The sequence below is a fragment of the Lissotriton vulgaris genome, chromosome 1_1, assembly GCF_964263255.1.
Source record: "Lissotriton vulgaris chromosome 1_1, aLisVul1.2, whole genome shotgun sequence".
Classification (NCBI taxonomy): domain Eukaryota; kingdom Metazoa; phylum Chordata; class Amphibia; order Caudata; family Salamandridae; genus Lissotriton; species Lissotriton vulgaris.
The window spans coordinates 378,330,118-378,347,650 of NC_141685.1; the positions used below are offsets into that span (position 1 = coordinate 378,330,118).

The following is a 17,533-nucleotide window of genomic DNA, read 5'->3' on the forward strand; positions in this document are numbered from 1 at the left end:
TCTCCATCACCTTTCGGGCCTCGTCTCAGATTGTATGTCGTGTGCTCCACAACAATCTCTAAACAACCAGCTTATCCCTTGCTTACTCTTGGCTACTGCAACTTGCTGTTCATGTTTCAAGGAGTCTGACCTTTTAATTCTACTGCTAGCCAAAATGCAGATGCGATACTAGAAGCTGCGCTGCACAATGAAGCAACATCTCCAAAAGCCATCCTATTACATAATACAACCAACTAAACCAATAGGCTGTTTGTGCTGTGAAAAACAAACATCATAAGCCTTTAACAAAATGCTGTTTCAAAACACTGCTTTGCTGTTGATGAATGTTAGAAATGGTGGTTCTGGTTGGCTAGGTTATGCACTTTAGCCAGACAGGAATGCCACTCTAATTAGGTTAAGTAGGTTACACACCTAAGATAATCCCTACTCATTCCCCCTTGGTAGCTAGGCACAGAGCAGGCAGGCTGATCCCAAAGTGAATTTCTCTCTCTCTCTCTCTCTCTCTCTCTCTCTCTCTCTCTCTCTCTCTCTCTCTCTCTCTCTCTCTCTCTCTCTCTCTCTCTCTCTCTCTCTCTCTCTCTCTCTCTCTCTCTCTCTCTCTCTCTCTCTCTCTCTCTCTCTCTCTCTCTCTCTCTCTCTCTCTCTCTCTCTCTCTCTCTCTCTCTCTCTATATATATATATATATATATATATATATATATATATATATATATATATATATATATATATATATATATATATATATATATATATATATATATATATATATATATATATATATATATATATATATATCAGCCCCCCCCCCCCCCACCCTGCCTCCCAAATCTGGGAGGTTAGGGCTGCGGTGTGAGTTGGGGCAGTGCATAGTGGTCTTGATGATTGAGTAGATAATTTGCTGCGTCGGCAAAACCCGAGCGGTGTAAGTCTGGGCAGTGCCACCACTTGGCAATCAGAACTCCCAGCAGAGACGTCCAGGTACTGCTAGCAAGATGCAGGTGAAGTCTTTGATGGCCCTTAGATTTCTTAACCGGAGGCAAGAAAACACAAGCCCTTGGAGAACCTTGGAAGCAGGATGTAGAAAGCAAAGTCCAGTCCTTTCAATCTCAGGACCGAAACAGCAGGCCAGCACAGCAAAGCTCCCACCAAAGTGGCAGTATCTTCTGACAGCAATCCAGCTCTTCTTCCTGGCAGAATGTCCTCAACTCAGAAGTGTTCTGACTATATGGTGTCAGAGGTCCAGTATTACTTATACCCATTCCAGTCTCTGAAGTAGGCAAACTTCAAAGAAAAGTATTTGTAGTGCACAAGACCCAGCCTTTCCCTGCCCTGGCTCCAGACACACTACAGGGGGGTGGAGACAGCTTTGTGTGAGGACAGGCACATCCCTGTTCAGGTGTCAGTGTCAACTCCTCCTACCACTCTAGCTCAGGAAGACCGATCAGTCTGGTGATGGGCCATCAGGATATGCAGGGCCCACCTCAGCTCCTTTTGTGTGGCTGTCTAGCATGAATGCACAAACAACCCAACTATCATCCTAACCCAGACATAAATTCTGCCGACAGGCAGAGGCACATAATGGTTAAAGTAAGAAAATGACAACTTTCCAAAAGTGAGAAAAATATGTAAGAGAGATTGCACTCCTTCCCTTATTTATTCATTACTTTATCTGTATTTTTTTTTAATATCATATCTTTGTAGTGCGTGCTGACGGGTGCTGAGAACCGTCCCAGGCTATTAACAAGATATGTGGAAAACAGTCACATTATTCATTAACCCCACCATCGCACTGCTGAAATGGGAAATAATCCCTAATTAGTAAACCACTTGCTCCAAAGTTCGTCGTATTATATCACAACCTGGCTACCCCATTTCACCTCAAATTCCAAGCTTAAGCGTGTTACCTCTTTCAGAGCCTCAATCGGCAAACTGCTCCATCTCATGCATTTCACTCCTTCAAAAACCAGTTCGTTTCAGTTTCGATTAACTAATCAGGATGTAGGGAGGGGCAGATGTAGGAGGACACACCTTAAATAACGGCTTGAGCAGTAGGGATGGTTACTGTTTTTTTACGGAGTGAAATGCATGAGGTGGAGCAGTTTGCCGATTGAGGTTCTGAAAGAGGTAACACGCGTTAGTTAGCTTGGAATTAGAGGTGAAATGGGGTAGCCAGGTTGTCACGGAAAGTCGGGGTTGGGAAAATGATTTTAGAGTGATAAAAGGAGAGCATGTTTTCTTTCATTTGTTATTAGATTTACTTTTTGAGGATGTGAGACATTGCGGGAGGGTTAAGGTTACGAGTTCAGACGAGTTGGAGTAAGGGGACTTTGTCTAAAAGATATGGCTGGGGTAGGTAACAAGAGGGTTGTTTAGGGTGGAGCACTGGGGGATGTAGTGTTTCATTTTACGCAGCATCCTTGTATTGAACAGTAAGTTAAAATGGCCTTTTTATGTGTTGGAGTGACCCCTGACGAAGAGCCAACATGGCTCGAAATTCATTGGGTAATACACAGAGTACATGTCCTATCTTTTTAAATACACTGCACCCTACCCATAGGGCTACCTTGGGCCTACCGCAGTGGTGTCTTGTATGTAATAAAAGAGAAGGTTTGGGCCTGGCAACTGGGTGCACTTTCCAGGTCGATGTGGCAGTTTAAAACTGCACACACAAACACTGCAGTGGCAGGTCCAAGACATGTTTGCAAGGCTACTCATGTGGGTGGTACAATCAGTGCTGCAGGCCAACTAGTAGCATTTGATCTACAGGCCCTGTGCGCACACAGAGCACTATACTAGCGACTTAATAGTAAATCAAATATTGAATCGTGGAAAGACCAATTACCATTACATTGCATATGCACTTTAGCACTGGTTAGCAGTGGTAAAGTGCCCAGATTCCTAAAGCCAACTAAAAGAAGGCCAGAAAACTAGGAGGAAGAAGGTAAAAGCTTTGGGGATAACCCTGCAAAAAGGGCCAGGTCCAACCATGCTGAAAGTCTAAAGTCTCAATGAAAACTCAACTGTGAAAGTAGCCTATAATATTTCTAGAGGAGCCATGTTTGGGTTCAAACTTTGAAACATCTACTAGTTTTCTAAGTCACCATAACAAAAGAGTCATCACATTGGAGATTTGAGTATCTGGTCCTGATTGCAATGTCACCATAGCTTCAAGATACAGACTCCTAGATATCTACGTGCTACTATAAATGGATTATGGACAATACTTTTAGGACAGCGACTAGAAAAATGAGGACATTCGGCATGGCAGTCTCCTTGTGTATGTGCAGATTACTCGCCAAAATTCCTGTGATGTTCAGAAACGTGACCTGACATAAATTCAGTAGTTTGTTCAAAATGTTTGTATGGTTTTAACCATCACAACAAGGTGATAATTCCCATAGCCACCTCCCTTAACACAGGCCTTGTCACAGTATCACTAGATAAAGCAACTGTTAAATGGGCTTTGATCCCTCTTGAATCTCCCTTATCCAACGTCTCGGGTAGACCTCACCATGTGTGATTGGCAGCTGTTCTCTTCATACATGTTTGTGGTTGTATATCTGTGAACCCAATCGTACAACCCATTTGCCACTTTACTAAAAGGTCTGTGATGTCCAGCAGTTCCTCATTAAACTCATGTAGACTAGGGAGGGTTCATCTAATTCTTTGAAACTTGATGTTTTAGCTGCAGTTTATTTCCTTGTTCAGAAGATCGTCCAATAATCCCTGCTTTAATCCAGGCACAGGTTTGTATTTGCAAGCTCAGAGGGTAGCATATGGGTACCTGCTTGAATATTGGGGTACCAGTTCATTAAAGTGTTTTTACATTTTGTCTGTTTCAAACACCATTGTTATATATCAAAACTGTAGCCAAGCACGGGCTTCTGTTTGGAATGCATACATTTTGAGGATTGTACAAGAGGCGAAGGTGAGGTGCTGAAGTTTTAGAATACAAACACATAATCTTGGGTGGCCGCCTGAATAAAATCCAGATTCTGAAGGAATTATGAATGCCACACCTAGAGCAAGAGAAATGCTTTTCTCTTTGGGAAGGGTAAAATGTGAGTTCCCATGTAACTGATGTGGTCTTACCTGGAGTGCTGGAGAGTATATTGCCTAATAGAGTTTGAAGGTATTGGAGAACCAGGATACCGAAAGGGAAATTTATTAAGAATCAAATGCGGGACTGGGTCGGAAAAGTCTAGTAGATCAGTGCCGAATAGCATTGTGACTAAGCCAGCTTTGGAAAATGGGGCATCTATTGTACTCCAGGTAGACAGACATTTCCAATGTAAGTGCTGTCTGTATCTCTGCTTGTGCCTTTTTAGCTTTAGGGAGAAGTAACAAGAAAGATAATTATTGATCATTGTGAGGTGCTGGAAGGGAAAATGCCTGCATTCTTTGAAAGCACCTGAGCGAGAGCCTCACTGGTCATTGGGTCATCAAAACGGACGTCCAGAAGTAAGGAACGAGGCAAGGGAAATTTCAACACAAAAAATTGACATAACGAAAAATAATTTAAGTGGCGTTGGGCACTAAAAACATGGCCTCTACATTACAAAGAAAAAGGGAGGGTGAGGTAAGGACGAGTGCATCATTGTTGTGATGATTGCAATTAATTGATGCTTGTTCAGGGAAGAATATTTCCTTGCGGGACTCTCTACAAAAACCCAATGAGCAATCTTTTACAAGAAGTGGTGTAGACAAACACAGTACATGAATTGAAAATCCGTATTGCAGAGTTACTAAGGGGAAAGTCGGCCAACGGACCGTGTTCTGGAATTCTAGTGTAGTCTTTGAAATGGGAACCTGATAAGCCTGACTGGCTTGATCTGCTGTCAGTTTTCTTTTTGTTCTTATTTGTTGTGGAATTTGTAAAGTGTATTGATTCCTAGAATATTACAGTTGTGTGTTTGTTTGAAATAACCTTACTTGATTGCAAAACAAACTTATTGAGTAATCTGTCTCTTTTTGTCAGGTTTAGGTAAAGAACTGGATGGTGTTTTTTGACAAATGGAGAACTACTTTCAAACGGAGTCGTATAATCTGGACAAGGTGTTAGATGAATTTGAGCAAAACGAAGGTAAGCATGAGTACAACCTGAGGTTTCTGTTTGTAACTGATCAGACCAAGCCCAACATTTATTTATTTATTTATTTATTATAAAGTTTTGTATAGCGCGAACAAGACCCGTGGGTATCAGAGCGCTTAACATGAGAGAGGAAAAGGGTTAACATATATATAAACAGTTAGCGAGCAACCGCTGTGAGGTAGATGATATATATATTCGTAACCCATGTGAACGTTAGCGTAAATAAATATGCTATGACTAAATTAATAACAAAAACATGTATATATAACAAATATGAGGTAGCTCGGTATAGGTTCATGAAAGATGCTGTTCTCCTTATTAATCAAAATAACCATTACTAGTGGCCTTTAGGTTGTTCTCATATCATAGGATACGTATTCCATTATAGTATTGTCTATGCCTCCCTTTCTAATGGCGTACATGATCTGTACTAAGGCAGTAGTATATCAGAACCATGAACAGTGTTCTTCACTAAGTAATGTTTCTATTCATCAGCAGGCTCTTCACTTCCCGCTTGAATGTTACCAGATTCTGGATCTTCCTGATGTTTGGAGGGAGTGAGTTCCAAATTCTGGGGGCAGCTCCTGAGAACGCTCTGTCATAGGTTTTTTTCTTTCGGAAGAAGGCTGGGCGTAGTAGCAACTCCTCAGCACTCCTAGCTGGTCGGTTGCCACCGGACAACTGAATTTTCTTGGCTAGATATCTTGGGGTGTTGTCGTGTAATGCTTTGTGTGTGATGCATGCTATCTTCATTTGGATTCTTGCTTCATACGGTAGCCAGTTTAATACTTTCAGGTGCGGGGATATATGATCATATTTCCTGGTTCCGGCGATAAGCCTTGCCGCAGCGTAAAGGCAGGCTTTCAGTGGTGCTGTGGACGTTTTTGGTAATCCAGCCAAGGTGGTGCAACCATATTCAATCCTCGAGATAACTAAGGATTGGATTTCCAATTTGAGGTCAGACTCTGTGATGAATGGTTTCAATTTTCTTAAGTACTTCAAGTGAAAGCGGGCACTTTTCACCATTGAGTTAATGTGGGCTTTCATGTCTAGGGTGATTCCTAGAGATTTAGCTGAGTTGACAAGGGTTGGGGTGCAGTTTAGCGCAGTCACGACTTTCGTCCATTCCTTTATTTCTGTATGGCTCCTTGGTGGAAAAATTAGTAGGAACTCTGTTTTATATGCATTCAGCTTCAGGTGGTTTGTGGTTAACCATTGAAGTGCCATTTTTAGTGTCTCATTCATTAATTCCAAATCTTTTAGGGATGCGATCTTTAAGTATATTTGCGTGTCGTCAGCATACATGTGATAAGATATTTGAGATTTTTGGAGAAATTCTGTGAGTGGTTCGACGTATAGGTTAAACAGATCTGGGGATAGTGTCGATCCTTGAGGGACTCCAATTGAGATAGGGCATGGAAGTGAGGTTGATTGGTTAACCAGGAAGCGCTGCGTTCTTTTCTGTAAAAAGGAATCAAACCATTTCCGCACAATTCCCGATAATCCCATCCTGTCCCGTAGCCTGGTCAGTAATGCTTCATGATTTACCGTATCAAATGCCGATGACAGGTCTAGGAGAATCAGTAAGCATGCTTGATTTTGGTCAAGGGCCTGTAGCGCGTCATCAATAATATGGAGAATCGCTGTTTCCGTGCTGTGCCCTGCTCTGAATCCTGATTGACATTCGTCTAGCAAGGAGAATTTGGTGATGTTGGCTCAGTTGGTTCTGCACACATTTCTCAGTCAGCTTGGCCAGTAAAGGGATGTTGGTCACTGGGCGAAAGTTATTTGGATCTGATGCATCCGCTGTGGGTTTTTTGATTATGGGAACGACTTGACCTGTTTTTAGGCAGTCGGGAAGGATCCCTTGTGAAAGTGACGCATTTATTATTTCGGTCCATATTGGAATCAGGATGTGATTGATTTCTTTTACGCATTTTGCAGGCAGAGGGTCTTGGTAGTGGTTGTTAGGTTTGATTCCTGAGAGCGTCTTAGCAATCATGTGTTGGTCGTACAGTTCGAATGTTTCCCAACTCGCCTTGTTTTTTGCCATGGTGCAATCCGTTGTAGAGTCTGCATCGTTAGTAGACCGAGGTTCGTTAGGAAGGTTCAACGCCGAGTTTCTAAGCTCTACTTCGAGTGTTTTGGCCTTTTCCGTGAAAAATGTAGAAAATTCATCACAGCTTAGAGGTGTTTTTGAATTTTCTACCACTGATTTGGCTAGTTTGTTTGATTGCTCCTTTAGGATTTCAAATAGTTTTCGTGGTCTGTTTTTGGCATTATCCAGTTCTGCTCTTATAAATTTCTTTTTTGAGTTGATGATCTTTTTATTATATTGGTTCCTTATTTTTCTGAGGGCTTCCAGTTCAGGAGATGATGGGTGTTGCCTCCATTTTCTTTCGGCCATTCTCAATTTGCGTCTATCTTCGTTTAGTGCTTCGTTAAACCACTGGTTTTTAGTCTTCTCTGAGATTCTTTTCAATTTTAATGGCATGGTGTTATTAACAATATTTTCGACAGCTGCTATGTAGTGATCCGTCAGCTCGTTAACTTTTTCCAGGTTGTTGGGTGGCTTTAAGTCTCTTTCCCAGCTTTCGACCAGTAGTTCCATATTTGCTTCTTTTGTGTCTCGGGTCCATTTTTTGGCCTTGAAAGGTTGCCTGATCCTACCTTTTCTCATTGAAGGTATCATGAATGTTATGGCGTGATGATCAGACCAGTCACATGGTGTTATGGAGTGGATTGTTGCAACTTTGTTTCTTGAGATAATCCAGTCTAATGTCGCTCCTTTAGAGTGTGTGGGTAGTGTGCACGCTTGAGTGAGGTTTAGTTCAGTGAGGAAACCTTTAAGCATGTACTGCAAACCCATCCTGGAGGGAGAGCGGAATCTTCAAGAAAGCCATCACTAACATATATATTTACTACTGAAAATAAATGGAAACTCTGTGGCACGTCACTTGCATGGGGCACTGAGAAACTGAGAAAGGGTTCTTTGTAATTATCCTTAGATACCAGATTGGAGGACAGAGGGAGGGGGGGGGTTCTTATTTCCACGCTCTGAAGGATGCTTATGAAATCTACTTGTAAAATCAATGATAGATGTGACGTACCCCAAAACAGACTTTGCACTGCTTTCTTAGGCGCCTCTGATGGCTGTTCAATGATATATGCAGACATTAGGCCATTATTTTATTTGTCACAGAGATGGGATAAAATCAGACCCTTTTGTAAAGAAGTATTGTAACAGATTAACCCCATAATCTGGGTTGACCTGTCACAGGATTGCGACTTTTAGCTGTTGGGAAGAGTGAAAATCTAGGCAACACGTATTGCATAGTCAAATTGGTCAATGCAAGACTGCCATCATCAAGGGGTGGAAAGATCTAGCCCATTCAATAGTGTATGCCAATAATGAGGGATTTAGATTTGACTGACAATGGAGAAGAGAACATAACAAAACAAAATGAGCTACACTTGTACATGTGAGCTCTGTTCATTGCTTTTGTGTCAGAGGATGTGGTGCAGCAGTATCCCTTGAAAATCCCTATCTATAGTAAATATATATTTGCAAACACAAAGCAGGTCCCACCGTGGCTGGTTTTGGGGGCTGTTTAGGGGCTGTTAATTTGGAGACAATCCTATATAATATCCCATGGTCGGTTCTACCGAGTCGGGTGGTGCTCCTGAATTAGGCTAATTGTTTTTTGCTGGGGAGATGGAATGCCACAACAAGAACCTTATAGAGCTCGCTTCTTTTAGGCTGCTTAAATCACAATGTACATCTTTCAAGTCTTCTTAAATATCTTGTATGAAAAAAACATTATTGTCTTTGGTTAAATCTGCCAAAAGAGTAAACGTGTTCAAAGCTGGGGTCAATTGTTTCAAATACCTTTTTAGGTTTCGCCTCGCGATCCGCTGCGTAGCAGCGTTCGCGCAGGCGAAATCTAATGTTAGAACAGTACTGGCTTTGGTCCCGCCTTCTCTTCCATTGGCTAGCTCCATAAATGGAGGCTAACCATTGGAAGAGCGATCTGTCCGTCATTGCCGGAGCAGATTCGTGGGCGTTCCTGCGATTTTTACTCATCCCGCCCCTTTGCGATCGTCATGCGGCGGTGGATTATTTATTTTTTTTATAAGCTTTGTTTTCGCCATTTTGGAAGTGTCGTTTTCAGGGGTGGGTTGCGCGATGTCCCGCTCTCCGTTCCCGCCCCCCCCCCGCTGTTCCTGTGCCCGTTCCTGCCCCCCTCCCGCTGTTCCTGTGCCCGTTCCCGCCCCCCCCTCCCGCTGTCCGTTCCTGCACCCCCTTCCGCTGTCCGTAGGTGCTTGTTCCTCTGTGCCACTGCCTTCCGTTTATGTATATACATTTGAAGTAGTAGTACTATTGTTGCTACGCATGGCACAGTTACCCCTTGACTGCTCCCGCCTTCTAGCCGTCTTGATGATCCATTTTGTTATAAAATGTATCTGTCTTAGTAGAAATGCGGTGTTTGTAAACTGTAAGGGTGAGGCTCCATCTGTGGCTGGTCGACTAAGGCGAGGTGACGTCATTTCCGGATGCAGCCTCTGCAGGGGAAGTGTGGTAGCTTGGGCACAACACCGGCGCAAGTTCATTTAGCCACAGCTGACATGACTTTCCAGTTCAGACCAGCCTCATAATAGCTTCAGAAGCTCTGCCAATAGCAGCGCGTGGTGCTGACAATAATTATTAATGCTCGTCATCGTGAGCAAACAGTGCGCCATGATGTAATGGATCATGTAAAGGAAACATTTGATGTGCGCATAGCATGTGTAAGTGGGTTCAAGCACGTATTAAGTGGGACGAACTGTGCCGACCTTGATAAATTATTTTGGCTGGCACAGATTTGGCCCCGTAAGAGTGCAGTGCTTACAACCACATACATCTTGCTGTTTTTGCCTAAAATGTGGGCTACGCTTGTTTTTCAGCACTGTGCTTAAATAGAACTATACTGCTGTCCCTTCCCCTGTTTAAATTTTTTTTTTTATTATTAATGTTTCAAAACGGGTGGGTGAGGGGGGCACGGTGGCTTTTCTGCTTTACATCTGCAAAGTGTAACTAGGTTGCAAGTTTGTCGAATGAGAGCTAAACCCGGTGATCAAAAATCGTGTTTTAATAAAGATGAGGACCCAGTAATTTCAGTCAATTGGGGGGATTTTTTTTATAGGTAGTCAAGATATTCAGTTGCTTGAAGAGCATATGCACAAGTTCATTATTGTGTAACCTTGATTAATAATGGGTTCTACATTCTGATTTGGCATGTCCATATTATTTCGTGGTGTAATAAAAAGGAAAGGAATTCATGCTACTGAAAGTGTTGCAAAGTGCTGAGGAACATATCTAAAAGTAAGTGCCTCATTGTTTGAGACGCATTATATAGCACATACAGGGTGGGGTGAACGGTGACCATGCATGTTAAGGTTAGCATGTAGTCCAATCATGATGAGAGTGCAGGCTTTATAAGTTTATTGACAAGTATGATTTTTTTTGTCTATATCCTTCTACTCTTATGTGCTAGATTGTACTGACTTGTGAAGACTAACTTTATTTTATTTATTTATTTACAATTAACAGTTAATAAATATGTTTACATGGTTTATAGAAAGGTTATAGAGCTGGGAAAATCATGCAATTTCCTATTACACTGGTTAGACTTTTTAGTTTCAGTGGGCCTTGTTCTTAATTGTTTTCCACACCATATTTATATAATTATGCATATGTATTTATTTGTACCATAGGCATCATGTGGCTAAAAAGCAACTTTACAATGCTGAGTGTCACTAGGCGACTGATAAATGGTCCCAAAGGACAGGTTCGAGAATGTTTGATCCACACAGACTCCCTTTGTCACTCAGCATTAATCGAGGACGATTCTGTGATCTGGGCGGGGTTCAAGCAATTCTACATACCCTCTGTTTCTTCTGTCTGTTTTGCTAGACATGAGGTTCTGACTAGGAGAAGAAAGGGAAGAACACTTTTCAGAGTGACTAGGGAGGGGTAGGGAGTGCAGAGTGACTGCTGAGTGACTAGGGAGTGCAGAGTGACTAGGGAGTGCTAGGGAGTGCAGAGTGACTAGGGAGTGCAGAGTGACTGCAGAGATTAAGCTAATGGCAATGTAAATGACAATGCCATTTATTTATCTGTTTTCAAAACCAACACATAAATGCAAATGTTGTCATTTACAATGCCAATAGCTCTAACTTTTCCAAAGGCGAAACCATTGCATTGTAAATGCTTGTTAGGTTTTCGGTTTCCCACATAGAGCAGATTTATTTTGTTTTGAAGTTTTATATAGCATTTAGGCATTTGGTAGAGAAGACTTGGGGTGCTGGACCTTAAGGCAAAAACACCCTTCATGAAATGTCGCACTACCATGGGAGTTACTTGTTAATGTTAATAACTTGTTTGAAATAGCTCTTTATACCACACTCGCTTTGTTTTTAAGAGCTGTAAATATCACACGTTACTGTTATCCATTTTAATGGTAGTGTACCTACCGACCGTGGAAGATTCATTCTTTGGCATCTTTAGATAACTGTAGATTTAACCATGATTGTTAATTCACACATTCTTTCTCCACAATCCGTAATTTTCATTACCATCTGAAGTTGGTTTAATGTTTGAAAAGTACATTATGCACTTGCGACTGTCAATTTATTTTAGTTTGTGTTTCACCGCAGTATTTTGTTTTGAGACTGCTAGACTATTAAAAGGAAATGTCAGCTGATACGTGTATGGTCTAAGCGAAAATAACTGATTTTTAAGAGCTTTGACTAAACAAAATGAATCATTCCTACTACTTGTCAGGAGATAGATCACTGAATTATAAATTAGAGAAGATTTGGAAACTCATTTGTGGACGTTAAACTCTAATAATTCCTTTGAGAAAACTGGGCTTGCTGTAATTGGGAAAACTAACAGTAATGTCTCCGTTACTATGAGGTGCACTCGAAATATAGTGTCAGGACCTGCTTAGGATTGCTAATATCTTTGTTGTACGTAAAATATTTTAGGATGCTGTCACCTTGTAAATGTTGTAATTAAATTACTATTCTATGTGCATCTAAATTTAAGGTTGGATTTGCTGTTCTTCCATGTAGTTTTCAGGAAGCTGTGTGATTAGAGGTGAATCAGTTAAACATCAAATACCTTAACACTTAAGTATTTTTTTTCTTTCCTTTCATCAGTTTTAATCTTTTAGTCCTATTTTTCATCATAATGCTTGAGACATAACAAATGTTCAACCCCAATAGGTCCAGTGCATGATCTATCCAACACCAAAATCGCACACTGCTAAATCTTCCGTCTGTGCCGCAAGACCCCTTTTGTTGCCCATTTTCTGCTGCATTAGCTTCATCCTGCCACACCCTGCTCCATGCATTAGACATTAGATGATGTGATATTCAAGACAAATGAACTGTCTGTATTTGAAGACCTGGTGATCATTTGGTGCTTCAGCTAACGTACTGTCATAATATTGTCACCAGTATGACGTTTTAATTCTATAGTAGCCTGTTTTATTTCTACAGTACATTCCTTTTACAAACGTATTCAGATTACATTTAGCATTTTAATATCCTTGTCAACTTTATTACCATTGTTTGCATTATCTTGTGTGAAATGCTGTCCATTGAGCGACGCTCCTAAATTTTGCTCTCCAGTGGCACGAACATTAAAGCTCATACTTAAGCTTGTTATTACACTTTCTTTCTAATGCCTAATATGGTGACCTCGATTGTTTTGACCAGGACTTCTGGATATTTTGGGCTACAGCTATGGTTGCATGCCGCTGCCTGCTTGAATGTCTTGGCACTAGACTAGCACTCACTGATCCCTGGCAATTAGTCTAGTCTGGAGGCAAAAAGAAGCTTGCAGATTAAAAAAGAAAGTGCCATGCAGAGTGGCAGCCCTACAGAGACCATTAGCTTGTGCGTGCGCCCAACCCAGTCTTCTAATAAAAACATATAATTTACCTTTGGTTCCTATCCATGCTTTGATGATAGCAAATGGTACTAGACTAGTGTTTCATATGTAGTTTGTCATGAAAGGACTACATCAGAACTATGGTACTTTTTTTAACTCCTTAAACTTGATTTACATTGAATATGGAATGTTGCCTGGCTGAAACCCAGTTAAGTGGCTTAATCGGTTTGATATATATTTCTGGGTAAAGCCCAGAGGCTTCCGTCGCATTTCAAACGGCCTGCCAGGAGTTAGCTCTGTGCATTCAAGGGGACTAAAGCCTTGACTCTGGGGACAAGTGTTGGCAGTTAATGCACCAAAACCGAATTGTGACTGGTCCTGCATTGCTGTGGGCTCTGTCTTTATGTAAGACTGCAGTGCCCTTTTCATGGGGACTAACTCTTAAGGGTGAGACCCTAAATGGGTCTCTTTCAGTTAACCATACTAACCAGGATGGAGGTTGTGTAAAAACAATTAAGAGAACACTCTCCATATCTGAGAAGTTAGACCTTTAAAAGAATCTGGTGGAAACAGGCTGCTGCCAGGGAAAATCATAGAGCCAGACTTGCATTAATGCGGAGGAAAGGATGGTTCTGTAAGCATGATGCAAGTTCATTGTTACCAATGCAGTAGTTGCCTGAATTTCTTTTAGCTTAATCGAGAGATGAAACTATCTTGAGAATTGATTTGTTATGATAAAAGTGAGCCTTTATTTATCTGCTAACTGGAGATCCAGTGAAAGGGCCATGTGGGTTTGAGTGATCGTTCTTCCTACTAGGAGCTAGGACAGAATAGGCAATGTTGCTGTTGTTATATCGCTCGCATTTGGTCTAGTTCAGTAAACAGTTAATATATCAATGGCAAGGAGTCATTGGGGAAAACTAAACCTTTACTTAGGATGAAAAGATGCTGTTTTTATTCATCACCTAAAGGTTCCGATAAAACTTGCTCACATTATGATCAGGTGAAGAATGCCAATTTTCTTTACAAAAAATCTCGCCTGCAGAGAAACATTCGGAATAGATGAATTTTAAACCTACCGCATATGAGGTAGAGGGGTCTTAGGATCCTAGTATTCTAATATTGCCAGTTTTACACCTCTATATTTCTCCCCTTTGAGTGTATGACCCCATCCCTCATGAAATGGGTTTACTCCGAAGTGTTTTGGAAGTAGGTCTCATGCAGTCTGTGTGAGTACAGTCCGCATGAAACACCATTTCCTTGATTGGGATACTGACTGCTACTTTCGCTTCTCCGAACAGAACCACTAATTACAGCCCATTGTTACAGATTTTCTGAAGACATTTCAGGAGCATACCTTTTCAAATTAGTTACTTAGACATTATCTGATCTGAATGCCTCAAAGCTGTGAAAATGTCCCAGGCCTGCACGCCGCGACAGGGCGAAACATGTGTTGCTGTTCTGCTGGCTGTTCTGCTTCGGTCTGCTCTGTTACTATTAAAGAACAAGCATTTACAATGCAATGGTTTCGCCTTTGGAAAAGTTAGAGCTATTGGCATTGCTCATGACATTTCTTTTTTTTTTTTTACTTCTAAATAAATGGCATTGTTGTTTACATTGCAATAGGTCTCACATTTGTTGGAGTTGGAGCTACTGGCATTGTAAATGGCAATGTTTTTTATTCATGCTTTGTTAGCAGTGGAGTGATATTTCTTTTTAAGTGCCCACTATACCATATTATAAGCTTTTATAGCAACTATACAGTAAAGCTATAGCTATTTTAACATAAAAGGGTGTAAATGGATGAATACAAATACCAAAAAGAATCTTAAACTGTATGGTGGAATGTATAGCAGGTGACAGACTACCGATCACAACATACGTACTTTAAGTAATTGTGGAAACCATATGTAATAAAAAAAATCGGTAGTATGGGGTGTCAATGACGCTTATGCAAATGATGCTCAGCTGGTGAAGTGGTCAGCTCTGTTTGCAGATGCAAAGTGGTGAAAGGTGAAGTATTCAGCTCTGTCTGCAGGCACAAAGGGATGAATGGTGAAGTGGTCACTCTTCAGCTGTGAACATGCTCTTTACTGTTGCTCATGGGCATCAAGAGAATCTGCCAGGTCTGAGTCATTTCAGACATCTTATGTGAGTGCTGGTGTTTGTAAATGCACCTACATTAAACACCACTAAGAGATGAAGCGATTTCTGTGACATCACGTGATTTTTCTCCAAAATGTTTTTTTCACTTTCACTTTTTGGGTTTTCCGGGATGCTCTGGCATAAGATTCCCGGTTCCACCATGATTCGTTTTGTACAATAAGAAAACACAATAACTAAAAATACTCTCAAACTACGGTTTAACAGAGACACCTTTTTCTGTGTAAAAAGCACCTCACCATGGACCAAGCAGGGGCACGTGCCCCTAATCCACAGCAGGATTGAGACACTTCTCTGACAGGAGTTGTGCCAACCCACCTGCAGCCAACGCCATGGGTCTCAGGAACATGAGATAGAGAGAAGGGGAGGAGATAGAGAGAAGGGGGGATGAGAGAGAGAAGGGGGGATGAGAGAGAGAAGGAGGGAGAGAGAGAGAGAAGGAGGGAGAGAGAGAGAGAAGGGGGGAGGGAGAGAGAGAGAAGGGGGGGGTACATGGAGAGAGAAATGGGAAATAGGAGAGAGAAATGGGTGACAGAGAAATGGGGGACAGAGAGAGAAATGGGGGACAGAGAGAGAAATGGGGGACAGAGAGAGAAATGGGTGACAGAGAGAGAAATGGGTGACAGAGAGAGAAATGGGTGACAGAGAGAGAAATGGGTGACAGAGAGAGAAATGGGTGACAGAGAGAGAAATGGGTGACAGAGAGAGAAATGGGTGACAGAGAGAGAAATGGAGGACAGAGAGAGAAATGGGGGACAGAGAGAGAAATGGGGGACAGAGAGAGAAATGGGGGACAGAGAGAGAAATGGGGGACAGAGAGAGAACGGGGGAAGAGTCTGGAAGGGTGAAACGAAAGGGAGAGAAGGCGATAGTTCGGGGGGTACAGGAAAGGGGCAGGAGGTGGACAGGCAATATACATTTTAAAAACAAGCGGTAGATTTGGAAGAGGAAAGCAAAAGAAAGATAGGGCGAGTACAATGTATCAATGGAGGATGTGAGAGGATGGGAGGGAGAAAGGAAAGGAGGGGGCATACTAAGTGGAGAGGGGCGTGTGAGAACAACGGTGAGCGGGCAGGAGGGACGGCGAATGGAGGAGGTTGAGCTGGTCAGGGTGCGAGTAGAAGAACGAGAGGGAAAGGCAGAGCGAGGAACCAACGAGGAAATAGAGGGGAAACGCGAGAGGGGACGGCTGGGGCATAGGTGAGAGTGAGGGCAGAAGAGAGCCACCCACACACACACACACCCAGAGCTCCCCCCCACACACACACACACACCCAGAGCAGTCACATACACACACACTCTGGAGCAGTCACACACACACACACACTGGAGCAGTCACACACACACACACACTCTGGAGCAGTCACACACACACACACACACTCTGGAGCAGTCACACACACACACACACACTCTGGAGCAGTCACACACACACACACTCTGGAGCAGTCACACACACACACACACTCTGGAGCAGTCACACACATACACTGGAGCAGTCACACACACACTCTGGGGCAGTCACATACACACACACCCTGGGGCAGTCGCACACACACACACACACACCCTGGAGCAGTCACACACACACACACACACACCCTGGAGCAGTCACACACACACACCCTGGAGCAGTCACACACGCGCACACACACACCCTGGAGCAGTCACACACGCACGCACACACCCTGGAGCAGTCACACACGCACGCACACACCCTGGAGCAGTCACACACGCACACACACACTGGAGCAGTGACATACACATACTGGAGCAGTCACACACACACACACACTGGAGCAGTCACATACACACACACACACACTGGAGCAGTGACATACACACACACTCTGGAGCAGTCACATACACACACACCCTGGAGCCCCGGTGTGTCTAAGACGACAACGTACGTTTATCAAGCATCTCAACAAAGCATCAAGGGAACCCTGTTTTGCAAGACTATTTCACCTCAGTTATCATACCACAAATGAGCCGTTTTAAAAAAGAGACCATATTCCATATTTTTAATTGTACACCATGCACCCATAATGACATTTATCCCATATTCATGTTTAACGATGCTCATTCTTGCGCCTCAAGTTCCTGCTGAATGACTTGTGCAGAGGTGGTCATGGTGCAGTCAATGAGGAGAAAGGTCACAGTTCAAACCATCTAATCAATATCACTGTCGAGAAGGCTGCACAGATTTACCAGCCCTGGATTTAAAGGTATCCTGGCAACAGCATCACCCCACGCCTGGGCGCTGACACAGCAGTGACGGATTCACAGGGAGAGGACCCCTTAGCAGGGTCAACGCCGTGTACCCCCCAACTCAAACC

The 17,533-nt window shown here is 42.5% G+C and overlaps 1 protein-coding gene across 1 annotated transcript in view; it reads left to right on the forward strand.

Annotated features, from left to right (window-relative positions):
* ZFYVE9 (zinc finger FYVE-type containing 9) overlaps positions 1-17,533 on the forward strand; it is a 656,288-nt gene that overhangs the window by 325,403 nt on the left and 313,352 nt on the right. Inside the window, exon 3 of the mRNA XM_086952440.1 lies at positions 4,979-5,083. Within this exon, the coding sequence (XP_086808566.1) occupies positions 5,014-5,083 (70 nt within the window). The 5' untranslated portion in view covers positions 4,979-5,013. The remainder of the gene's footprint in view (positions 1-4,978; positions 5,084-17,533) is intronic.